Here is a 13,608-nt window from a genome sequence, read left to right as displayed (position 1 = left end):
AATCCAGTCATTTGTATGTAGAAATCACCGGGTGCAACTAATTATAAATTATGCTGTTGTTAAAATGCAGAAATAGAAGATATTTTTAAACAGTGTTCATGTAAAGCCTACGTAAATCTGAAATTCCTTAATTGCTGTAAGGGTAAGTTTACAATAAAGTATTTGCAGTCTTTTACGTCATGTTTAAGAATTTACAGCTTCCCCAAGAATGTTAAGCAAATACTTTATATGCTGGTTAAACACTGAGGGACAGTTCCCAGAAAATGCTGTAAATTAAATGAACGATATCGTGGCATAGTTAATTATCGATATGATACTGTGAAAAAATAAAAATAAAATAATAATGATTTTAAAAAATTTAAATATTTACAGCCTAAATATTTATCTCAATAAATCATTCATTTTAATGAATAATGTCTTGACTACAAAGGCCATGTCAAAAGTGATTAATGACTTGCTAGAGTATTCTTTAAGACTTGGGAAAAGTAAAAGGTGGCAATACATTTACAGGAAGTGGGGGAAATAGTTGTAGTTTTTTTTACAATCAGTTAGGCGCTAATATCAGAACATTGATGTCATTTTTCAAAACACTTGACAAAACCCATCGTTACCAAATGCACAATTTTCTAAACACATTTTTTAATTGATTGGATACAGTACATAAACATAAGTTAATTTGTTCAATGAACTAAAATCACCTCTTCAAAATGACACAACATAACATCAGAGTATTTCACAACGCAATTCACACATTACATCTGAGATGTCATTACACTGATCTGACTATCAAATGAAACAACTGCTCAGAATGGTAACTGTTGCATTACTTTTAATGTGTATTTTTATGGAAGCTAATGAGCAGTGTTCCATGTTTAGATCCAATTGCCATGGAACAATTGGACTACATTATCTTTGGTGATATCTCATCATCACTTTTTTCCTGGTCTCATGTTCCACTTTCCAGACCATGTTTTTAGATTTGACAGTGCAGGCCCTTGTAATAAAAACCTGTAATGAAAATTTCAGATATCTTTGTACTGATGACTGGAGAAAAAAATACTGTATATATCTAGAAAACACAAAAGCATGTAGCATTCATGTTTAAAAAAAAAAAAAAAAAAATGGCACGTTCTTGTTCAAGTATTATTGTTTAAAAATGTAATTAAGTGCCATTAATCCATAGTTAAAGATAAAAAAAAAAGGTGTGCCCATCCATTTCTATCCACGTTTAAATGCTTGTTTTGATCTCTTTTATTAAGAAATGACGACTGAGATTGAGGAAACCTTGACTGAGATTAACAACTGCATAAAACTGCTTGCAACCGATGATTTAAACCTGTTTAATGAGGAAGCAGCAGTTTCCAAAACCTCTGTGGCAGCCGAGAACATACCTGACCAACCCTGCTGCAGCAATGACCTGAGCAATGAGCAGAACGGAAAGATGACTGAGAAGAAAAATGATGAAGGGCAAACGGACAAGTGTAGTGACGAGAGTGACACAGAGGAAGTTCCTGATGAGGATGCATTTCTCCGCAGCACTGGTTTAATGTCTTATAGATATCAGCTGGAGCTCAATGTGTCCACAGGTATATCTAACTGATCGGGTTCACAGCCATTTTCATGATGCGTATCCTCTGTCATGTCATAGCATTGCATGGAATTTGGAGTTCAAATCTTTTTTTTTTTTTTCTGAATAACCATTTGAATCATGTCTGCAGATTTAAAATTGAGGGAGACGGAAGAGAATGAGGCATTAGTAAACACTGTGAGGGATCTCCATAGACTCATCACAACGAGACACCTGCCTCTGGTGCAGTCCTGGATCCAGGTAAACCCTTTGACCTCTGAAAGGAATCATTCATTCCCAAATGAGAAACCTGTCATTCATTATTTAAAAGGAGATATTTAACAGAATGTCCAAGCTGTTCTTTTTCACAAAACTTTTTTTTTTTTAAATAACATCATAACTTAACATTTTAATAAAAAAAAAGTCAAGTTAAAGGGATAGTTCACAGAAAACTGAAAATTACTCCATGATTTACTCACCCTCAAGCCCTTCAAGTTCAAGTTGAGCTTTGTCATTCCGCTACATGTGTGGACATACAGTGGAACGAAATGTCGTGTGAGGACCATGGTGCTACATAAATATAGACATACAACAATGAAGTAAAACAGTATAAAACAATACACAACTAACCTATTGACAGATTTTGACTATAAATATACTATATATAAATGTTTACCTATACATAAACAAAAAAATTATATAAACTACACAAATGCTTCACATAATACTGTACATGTGCAAAGAGAAACATTGTAAGTCAATAAGCTGGCTTGGGAACAGTGCAAAATGATTTGTATTGCATGAGCATGTAAACATGCGCATATTACTGAGTCCTTTGTGGGATTATGTACACACAGGAGTGTGTGTGAAAAGTGTTTAGTGCGCATAGAGGAGAGTGTATTACTACAGGTGGTTAGTACAGGCCCACTCACCTGTGTGTAGCACACTTCAAATTGCACAAAAAAAAGAAAGTTTCAGACAGTTTTTCTGTGATGTGGTAACGTTGTGGGGTGGAGGAGGTGAATTGTCCATGTTTTAGGAGGTAGGGGTTTGTGTGTGTTTTCAGAGGAGGACGGGGTGATTTGAGTTCAGGGCTCTCACAGCCTGGGGGAAGAAACTGTTGAGCAGGCTCTGCTTCCTGATGGTAGGAGCTGGAAGAGACTGTGGGAGGGATGGGTGGTGTCCTTCACGGTACTGTTTGCTTTGCTGGAGCATTGTATGAGGAAAATGTCCAGGATGGAGGGGAGAGGGGCACTGTTTGCAGGTGTGTTTACTGTCTGCTGGAGGGTCAGCAGCATGCTCTCAATGGTTCCTCTGTAGAATGTGGTGAGGATGGGTGGAGGGAGACTTGCTCTTTTCAGATGACGGAGAAAGTGTAGGCACTGTTGTGCCTTCTTGGAGAGTGACATGGTGCTTGTGGTCCAGGTGAGATCCTCTATGATGTGCACCCCTCCACAGTCGAGCTGTCTATGTTTCAGTGGGGGGTGGTCAGTGGAGTTTCTCGTGAAGTCCATCACAACCTCCTTTGTCTTCTCCACATTGAGGGACAGGTTGTTAGTGCCACACCATTCAGCCAGCTTTGCCACTTCCTCTCTTTCATCACTGTTGCTGATGAGACCTACCACCATTGTGTCATCCACATACTTGAGTGAATGGGTGTAGAGATTTTGAAGCTAAATAAAGTAAATTATAAAAAGTACTCCACACGGCTCCAGGGGTAAATAAAATCCTTCTGAAGTGAATCGATGTGTATGTGTAAGAAAAATATCCATATTTAAAAACCATAATCTTATTAACGATATTTAAATCATAGTCTTCCGCTAACTGTTGTACTCATGTTCAGGAAAGAGAGGCACTCCAGCGGATGATGTAGGACATAGGCATAGTGTAAGCTCTGGTAAGAATATGCTAGTCTGTGAGGGTGAGTAAATCATGAAGTAATTTTAATTTTTGGGTGAACTATCCCTTTAAGAAAGAGATGTCAAGTCAAGTCACCTTTATTTATATAGCGCTTTAAACAAAATACATTGCGTCAAAGCAACTGAACAACATTCATTAGGAAAACAGTGTGTCAATAATGCAAAATGATAGTTAAAGGCAGTTCATCATTGAATTCAGTGATGTCATCTCTGTTCAGTTAAATAGTGTCTGTGCATTTATTTGCAATCAAGTCAACGATATCGCTGTAGATGAAGTGACCCCAACTAAGCAAGCCAGAGGCGACAGCGGCAAGGAACCGAAACTCCATCGGTGACAGAATGGAGAAAAAAAACCTTGGGAGAAACCAGGCTCAGTTGGGGGCCAGTTCTCCTCTGACCAGACGAAACCAGTAGTTCAATTCCTGGCTGCAGCAAAGTCAGATTGTGCAGAAGAATCATCTGTTTCCTGAGGTCTTGTCCTGGTGGTCCTCTGAGACAAGGTCTTTACAGGGGATCTGTATCTGGGGCTCTAGTTGTCCTGGTCTCCACTGTCTTTCAGGGATGTAGAGGTCCTTTCTAGGTGCTGATCCAGCATCTGGTCTGGATACGTACTGGATCCGGGTGACTGCAGTGACCCTCTGATCTGGACACAGACTGGATCTGGTGGCTACGGTGACCTCGGAACAAGAGAGAAACAGACTAATATTAGCGTAGATGCCATTCTTCTAATGATGTAGCAAGTACATAGGGTGTTATGGGAAGTGTTTCCGGTTCCGGTTTACCTAATTAATGCAGCCTAAAAATCCTTTAACGGATTTGGATATTAAAAGCATATTAGTATGTTATGTGTAAGCCAGGTTATAGAGATGGGTCTTTAATCTAGATTTAAACTGCAAGAGTGTGTCTGCCTCCCGAACAATGTTAGGTAGGTTATTCCAGAGTTTAGGCGCCAAATAGGAAAAGGATCTGCCGCCCGCAGTTGATTTTGATATTCTAGGTATTATCAAATTGCCCGAGTTTTGAGAACGTAGCGGACGTAGAGGTTTAGAATGTAAGGAGCTCATTCAAATACTGAGGTGCTAAACCATTCAGGGCTTCATAAGTAATAAGCAATATTTTAAAATCTATACGATGCTTGATAGGGAGCCAGTGCAGTGTTGACAGGACTGGGCTAATATGGTCATACTTCCTGGTTCTAGTAAGAACTCTTGCTGCTGCCTTTTGGACTAGTTGTAGTTTGTTTACTAAGCGTGCAGAACAACCACCCAATAAAGCATTACAATAATAAATTATTTCTAATTCCACTATTACAGAGTATGGAAAAGGAGAATGTGGGTTCAAATTGTGGCATATTGAACTCATTGGATTTGTCTTTGATGCATCTGAATGTTATGTTTATTTGAAAAAAGTTAATTTGTGATCTTTAATTTGTCAGGTCTTTACGAAGGTGGGTGTTGAAGAAGAACTGATGAGGACAGCCACTGAGTTAAAGAAATCACTGGAGTACGCATTAAGAAAACACGATTTTCTTCATATTGACTACAAAAGCAGAGAAAGAAGAGTGGTGAGTTTGTTTTTTTTAGAACTGATATAGGCCTACACTTTTTTTGGTCTGATTTTGAGGATTAAGCGCAGTTACATCAAAACCAGATCATAATGCTTAAATCATTATGTTTAAATCATCTTTTGTAATCATAACTATAATTATTATAAATATAAAATATTAATAATTATAATAAAATAAATATATATATATATCAATGAAATCCCATCGATTGAATCCCATTGTTGAAATCATCCAGCTTACAACTGATTTCTCTGCGTTCAGTGAGTATTCTAAGATATAGTATACTGTACCCATGTTTACAGTATGTACTGCTGTAAGCAGTAGGGTAGTGATCACAGTAACTGAGCAGCGCAAAATGCAAATTACTGTAGATCTGGAATATTCAATTCAATTGAATTCAAGTTTATTTGTATAGCACTTTTTACAATACATATCGTTACAAAGCAACTTTACAGAAAATTATGTTTCTACAATATTTAGTAATAGCTTATAATTGGTGATTGTCAGTTTGTGCACATATGACAGGATTTTTAGAAAAATTAATACAAGACGTAGTCAGCCAGACGATGAACATTATTAATATTATTAATAATTTTTCATAATTATTATATGATGCAGTCATACTTGTAGAAATATTTGTTAGTTCTGTTTGTTGGTTCAGGGTTAGCATCATCCGAAGTCCTCTGAGGGTCAGCATCATCTCTTCTCAGGTGTTCTGGATCCAGACTGGAGCTTGTGTAAATCCTAGTTACCACGTGATGTAAATTATATGGTCATTAGCATAGCTGCTGATCTAACAAAGTAAAATTAATTAGTTTAACCCAAGCTAAAGAATAAAATGCGCATTTGATCAGATGCAACTACACTCACAATTTAAGATACATTATTCAAATGCTTGGCGAAAGAGATGTGTTTTTAATCTAGATTTAAACAGAGAGAGTGTGTCTGAACTCCGAACATTTTCAGGAAGGCTATTCCAGAGTTTGGGAGCCAAATGTGAAAAAGCTCAATATCCTTTAGTGGATTTTGCTATCCAAGGAACTACCAAAAGTCCAGCGTTTTGTGACCTTAGGGAGCTTGATGGGTTGTAACATGGTAGAAGGCTAGTTAGGTACGCAGGAGCTAAACCATTTAGGGCCTTATAGGTAAGTAATGATAATTTGTAACTGATACCGAACTTAATAGGTAGCCAGTGCAGAGACTGTAAAATTGGGGTAATATGATCATATTTTCTTGACCTGGTAAGGACTCTAGCTTAGTGTTGTCACGATACCAAAATTATTGTTTCGATACCGATACCTAGTCAAGAATTGCGATTTCGATACTTTTTCGATACTTTTCCTGAAAGGGGAAAATACACTCTCAAATATCATTGCTGTGCTTTATTTTAAAATCGGGACAACATTCTAATCATATAACACACTAATAAATGAACATATGAACAGCATATATGTTAAACATTTGAACAAAATATGAAATATCAAAATATAAAAAATAAATTAGAGCAATGACATTCAAGGTAAAGAAAGAATAAATTTAGCAGCATTATCTCAGTTATCATAAGAAACATAAGAGTAATAAATTTATCTTGATTCTGAACTTTAAATAAAAATATGAACAGCGTTTATATTAAACAATGTTTCTGAACTCAGAAGATTAAATGCCAAAAGATAAATAATATCAATTTAAGCAATGGCATTCAAGTAAAAATGCCTTTTTTGAGCGTCATCTTTTTCTTCCAGTCGTGGACCGGCGGCCACAGTATCACTTGTGCTCGCACATGCAGCCTAGTGATGCGCGGGTCTGGTTTTTTTCCAATCCGTGGGTCCCGCTTTTATGAAATTACTTGGCCCGCCCCAGCCCGCAAATAAAGTAAAATTTCTTTACCCATCACGACCCGCGCATCGGGGACATCACGGAAGATACGTTGCTACTTAGACATTCGTATTGGAACCTTATCAAAGAACCTAATAAAATATTAAAATATATATTCCAAATATTTAATATAGGCTATATGAAATTGCACTAGTGATGGTTCGTCCGTGAACGAATGTTTTAGGTGAATGAATCGTTCTCGTTCAGGTATCCACTGACTCATATTTCTCGTTCACTGAAGTTCCTCTCTCCACAGCAGCATGCAAGCACGGCGCTTATAGCAGCGCATGCGCAGCTCGTGAACAGCTCTGTGAACTGCTTCATTCTGTCAAAGAGTTACTCAAGATGTGACGGAGCATGTGATTTTTTGAATGTAGTGAACGAATCCGCCCTTCACTGAACGAGATCGATAGATCTTCTCATTTGTGAACGAGCTGAATGAACTGATACATCTCGTGAGGAGAAAAAACACAGGCGTCCACAGGGAGGCACTAGAAGCTTGCGTTGCACACACCAACATGAAATACGTCTCTTACAAATCTGGAATGCAGTCATTCTTTGAAGTATCGATTCTAATAAATGACGTCTAATACCATGACGTCTAATACCATGACGTCTAATACCATGACGTTTTTAATTTCCGAGAATCGCGATACTTTTGAAGTATCGGTGCACCGTGTAACACTACTCTAGCTGCTGCATTTTGGACTACCTGTAGCTTGTTTATTGAAGATGCAGGACAACCACCTAGAAGTGCATTACAATAGTCCAGTCTAGAGGTCATGAATGCATGAACTAGCTTTTCTGCATCAGAAACAGATAACATGTTTCGTAGCTTGGCAATGTTTCTAAGATGGAAGAATGCAGTTTTTGTAACATGGGAAATATGATTTTCAAAAGACAAGTTGCTGTCTAATATAACACCCAGATTTTTAACTTTAGAGGAAGTAACAGTACATCCGTCTAGTTGCAGATTGTAATCTACAAGATTCTGTGTAGTGTTTTTTTGGTCCAATAATTAATATCTCTGTCTTATCTGAATTTAATTGGAGAAAATTATTGGTCATCCAATCTTTTACATTTTTAACACACTTTGTTAGCTTAGATCATTTAGAAGTTTCATCTGGTCTCGTTGAGATATATAGCTGAGTATCATCAGCATAACAGTGTAAGCTAATTCCGTATTTTCTAATAATATTACCAAGGGACAACATGTATATTGAAAATAGAAGGGGACCTAGGACGGATCCTTGTGGCACTCCATATTTTACTGATGATAAATGAGATGACTCCCCATTTAAGTAAACAAAATGGTAGCGATCGGACAGGTAGGATCTAAACCATCTTAGAGCCTGCCCTTGAATACCTGTATAGTTTTGTAATCGATCTATGAGTATGTCATGATCTATGGTGTCGAACGCAGCACTAAGATCAAGTAAGACTAGAAATGACATGCAGCCTTGATCTGACGCAAGCAGGTCATTTGTAATTTTAACAAGTGCAGTTTCTGTGCTATGGTGGGGCCTGAAACCTGACTGAAATTCTTCATACAGATCATTTTTGTGCAGGAGGGTGCTCAATTGAGCAGACACAACTTTTTCTAAAATTTTAGACATAAATGGAAGATTTGAAATAGGCCTATAATTTGCCAGTTCACTAGGATCTAGTTTTGGTTTCTTAATAAGAGGCTTAATAACCGCCAGCTTGAATGGTTTTGGGACGTGACCTAAAGATAACTAAGAGTTAATGATATTGAGAAGCAGTTCTTCGGCTAGAGGTAACAACTCTTTCAGTATTTTAGTGGGTACAGGATCTAATAAACATGTTGTTGGTTTAGATACAGTGATAAGTTTATTAAGCTCTTCCTGTCCTATAGTTGTAAAGCACTCCAGTTTGTCTTTGGGTGCGATGGACGAAACTGAAGTGTTAGACGCTGTCGAATCTACATTCGCTATTGTATTTCTAATGTTATCTATTTTATCAGTGAAGAAATTCATAAAGTCATTACTAATAACTTCAAGTATGCATTATCCCCAGAGGAGGGCGCTCTTTCCTCACACATTAGATACTAGAATTTTGTCAGATAGTGCACTGGAAAATGTTTGCTTTTCAAAAGATGTCCATGTGTAACACATGACCGAGGGTATTGAGAAATTTTTGTGTCGTGTGCACATTTTCAGATTACACTGTCTTATATAGTCAAACTCTAAAGACGCACATTTTTGCATCTATAATGGGAGATTTTGCTACTGGGAGGCACACTCATGTGCTAATGGAGATTTGCTCACTCTAGGGTGGAATGGGACACAACAAGCAGTTATGAGACACATCATTATGACACATGTTAACCATTTTTAACTGGGTGAAAAGAACAGACAGGGTAGAGAGAAAAGAGGGGTGTGACATTGACAAAGCACTTGACTGCACGCAAAAAGGTTTATCACTCTCAGTGACGATTTTCAATACAAAAAGTCAGTGCTTTGTGATAAAGCAACAACTTAAAGGCCTTTATCATAATTAGTTTTTCCTTTCCCCCCTAAAAGCATTCCATTACTTTATTCCTTGTGACACTGCAATGACATGGGTGGAATTGCTTTCAGCTTAAACTCCAACTGATTGAGGACCACAAAAAGGTGTAAAATTACTACTACTTATAATTTTTATGTGTGCCTTTATCATATGATAATGAGTTTTAGATTGAAAAAAAAAAGATTGAAAAAAACTTCATGCAAAACCCCAATAGCTTAAAAATGCAAATATAGTATAAGGAAAAATAAATTTTACTTTAAAAAGAAAAATGAAGGTTTTTTAACTAAAGTATACCTGGATACCAAAATGTCAGTTATTTGTATAAATAGCACACATATTTTTCCTCCTGTAAGATTCCACTTGAATTTGTGGCTTTGAAATGTTTTTTCAAAATATGTAACATAATGACATTTATAGGTCCAGGAGAGAATATACATCATTAACTGTGATTTACTGTGCAATGTATTGGGTTGGCCTGAAAGAGCAATAATTGAGAGCAATAATATATATTTAGTTTATTTTTCTTTGGCAAACAAAATATAAATATGGTTATCTAAATCTCATATACAGTGGCTTAAAGTCAATAACACTTTGTAATGTATGAATGTTGTTGTGATAAATACATTTTAATTTCATTGAAATAAAGTTTCAATGTACATTTACTAAGGGATTTGCTTTTTTAAATAATTTGCACTTAGAAATTTATAGTACCTTTTTTACAAATAATTTTAAAGAAATGGCAAGTAACACACTAAATTTAAAATTTTGAAGTAGAGAGACTAAAAAAGTATTTTCTTAGTATCATATTTAAGTAATCTTTGTTTTATTTGCAAAATATTTTATAGTGTGCCTATCCAATAAATAAAGAAATAAAAATAAAAGTATTAATAGAATGAATTTGGGGTCATTTGTGATTTTGGGTAAATTGGGACACTTTTACCATTGAGATGACTGGGAAAAAAATGTCCCAGTTATCCTGAAATAACCCTGTGCTGTGTGTATGTATGTATATGTGTGTAAGTGAGCTTTCAAATTGAGATATGACAGGAAACTTCATGGGAGTCTCTCTGCCTAGAAAGTGTTCTCGTGACAAAGTGCATTTCAATCTGTCAGCTAGCCCTCTAGTCCATACACCTGAGTTATTGGTTTGGCATAATAATTTGCAAGACCTTCCCCGTAAGAGAGGAGATTAGCATATAAATAGCAGATGCACAGAGGACCATCACAGCTGAGTACATTTAATTTTTGGTTTATAAGATTGAATGGGTTTTTAAACGCATAGCCATCAAACTTGGCCAAAGACAAATGAAGTGTAGGGCTAAGTTGTCCGAGGCTACCTCCTCAGCTCATTTTTTAAAAGGATAACAGACCTGCTTAAGGAGTGTTCCTGGCCGATGCTTCCCTGGGCACAAAGTAATTGAGATTGCTTACAGAGTTAATTAGACCATACAAAATATATTGGAGAGCGTGAGGAGCACTGCTGGAATGTGTTTTTCCCCATAAGTGGGGGACATTTAACCGGAAACTCATTATCTTATCCTCTCAGGGTAGAGGCCAGGGGCCACTGCATGATCAATAGAGTACACTGCGAATGTCTGCCAGTAGTCCACTTGTGGGAGCACATCGTCTAAATACTCAATGTCATTCACATATATCCAAGTCTGCTGATGACACAAATCAAAGACGTTAGAGGCTGTGTTGTTTTAGTATCATTGTGATATTTTTTATTTTTTTTATTTGCCAAACAACCCTGTGTATGTGTCCGCCGCCCCAACCCCCGGAAAAAAGTTCAGGCTCAGGATTTTTCTTTTTGCTTTAACCCCTGAATATGACTATATTAAATTGACATTTTTTTAACTTTATTTATTTTTGTATTTTTCCTTGGAAAATAGCTGAAATAAAAGATATATTGTTTTTAAATATATATTTTGTTATATCAGTTAATGTTTATTTATTTTAAGTAACTTTTATTTTTACATCATTAGATTTAGTTTTTGTTAACTGTAATAACTCCGGTTAAAGGGACAATATCTCAGCATTTAGATTTCTAATAACTTTTTTTGGCTAATTATAAACATGATAAAAAATAGTAGAAAATATAGAAAAAAATAGTTTTCAAATGACAGCTCAACTTTTCAGTCATTATGCTGATATTGTTTTATGAACTATAAAAGAATCAGGTTCTCAACATAATTTGTATCATTTTCTGGAAACATTCCTGGGCTACTTTACATTATCAGGAGTTTTATTTCCTTGAAACACCTGGAGGTGTGCTTCACATGTCAGCAACATCTGCATCAGCAAAAAGCCTTCCTATGGAGACTAATTCTCAGTATCCACACACTCCAGTCGAAGAATTATAATACTATCTTTACAAGTTGACAGCGCTGATATTATCACAACAGAAGTAAAGTGATTTAAATGTAACAGTTTTCGGGTTGAAATATCTTTTTGCACTTTAATCGATCAAGGTAGTAACTGCATTTGATTAAATAAAGACACAATGAATAAACAATCTGTTCTGCAGCTGGTGGCAACAAGGCATTAAAAAGTCTAGGTGAGATTGAAATGAGGTTTAAAGGTTATAATTAGTTGCAGATTGCAGAATGACTGCTCAGTATTTCAATTTAAATAGAATGTGTTAGAAGTGGTGATGGATTTTTCTGTGCCTCTGTTACCCAAGTGGACTTTGTCAGCTATTAGTGTTGTTTACATGTGTTAAATATTCTAAAATGTGAAAGTACGTAATTAAACTCAAGTACAAACTAAGAGTGAGGCCAGAAATGTTTAATTGGGTGGGCAAAGTGTAACTGCATGTCAAATTGGCAAAAGAAAATACAGCACAAAGATTTAAAACAGAAAATAACGAAACAACCTATATACAACTCTGAAAAATATTACATGAACATACTGATCAACTTTAATCTGAAATGAACTGTAAACTGATACATTTCTGGATGAATCGGGATATGGAGATTTAAAAAAAGTGGTTTGGACAGTGAAAAGTATGTTACAAACTAGGTGTCTTCACTAGGAGTGTTTGGAGGAGGGTAATTAAAAGTTAAAAGGATGTACAGCAAGTTACCACATTTTAATAAAGTATTAAAGTAAATAGGATCATTTTGATATCATGTTGACTTTAAAGAATCATACATTTTGGGAGGAGGCTACAGGGCTTGAGTGTGAAGTGAAGGGATTATTTTATTTCATAAACACACAAAACACTATAAAAAGGTATTTCTGTCTTCGCCATAGAGGGCTTATTTCTGAACCAATGCTACCAGCGTACATAATTGAGACCTCATGCAAAGACAGTTTATGCCTCAGTCTGGAATTGTCAACATAGTCTGCCTGCAATAATAAAAAAAAAGAAAAAAAATGAACGAAAGCAAAGCGAGCTACAATCTTTAGTACTTTATATTAAGGTAATCATGGAGACAATTAGACAGAAAAAATTGAAAAGTCAGGCTAGAGCTGTACACTTTAGCAGTGCCCTCGAAAAGGAAGGGCACACAGATTATATATACCATTTTATACCAATGACCCCCATATTTAAAAACTGGCATTCTGTTATGCATTGTAGCGCACGGGCCGCTTAAGCACCTTTTGAGTAAATTAAAAGGCATAAATTCTGTTTAGCACTAATGCAGATGTCGTCTCCCCAGGCCTGCGAGTCTGAACACCCTCGGCTATAAGGAGTGGGGCCCAGGAGGAGGGGAATAAAATAGCCTTGAGTTGCTTTTCACCTTTCATAAATTCTAGGCTGGGGATTTCTGTACCAAAAAAAATTCATTTGCAGCCCGGTGGTTCATTGCTATTCTGTTTAGATTGATGGTGGTCATTTACCCGCTAGTGGAAGTTAAGTGCTGCTGTCACTCTTGAAGAGCATAATTGGGAGGTTCTATAGGTCAGTGGCAGTGACAGTTTTCTCTTTTGATTAGTGTTAGAGTGATAACAAAACTTACAGCACGAGTGATGGATGAGCAGGTGCAGATGGCAGCAGTAGATGCTCGGAGGGAGAGCAGAATAAAGCTCACCTGCCTCCTGAATCTATGAGCCAGTCACCTTCGTCTTCAGCACTTAAAGACACCTACAATGTGATTATTATTATTATTATTATTTTAATTCGTTGTGTTTGCTTAGTCATGAAC

The 13,608-nt window shown here is 36.4% G+C and overlaps 1 protein-coding gene across 1 annotated transcript in view; it reads left to right on the top strand.

Moving 5' to 3' along the window:
• LOC132114012 (UV-stimulated scaffold protein A) overlaps positions 1-13,608 on the top strand; it is a 35,127-nt gene that overhangs the window by 3,413 nt on the left and 18,106 nt on the right. The window contains exons 5-7 of the mRNA XM_059522122.1: positions 1,260-1,586; positions 1,719-1,828; positions 4,922-5,050. Of these exons, the coding sequence (XP_059378105.1) occupies positions 1,260-1,586; positions 1,719-1,828; positions 4,922-5,050 (566 nt within the window). The remainder of the gene's footprint in view (positions 1-1,259; positions 1,587-1,718; positions 1,829-4,921; positions 5,051-13,608) is intronic.

The sequence above is a fragment of the Carassius carassius genome, chromosome 33, assembly GCF_963082965.1.
Source record: "Carassius carassius chromosome 33, fCarCar2.1, whole genome shotgun sequence".
Lineage (NCBI taxonomy): Eukaryota > Metazoa > Chordata > Actinopteri > Cypriniformes > Cyprinidae > Carassius > Carassius carassius.
This window is presented reverse-complemented; position numbering and strand designations above follow the sequence as displayed.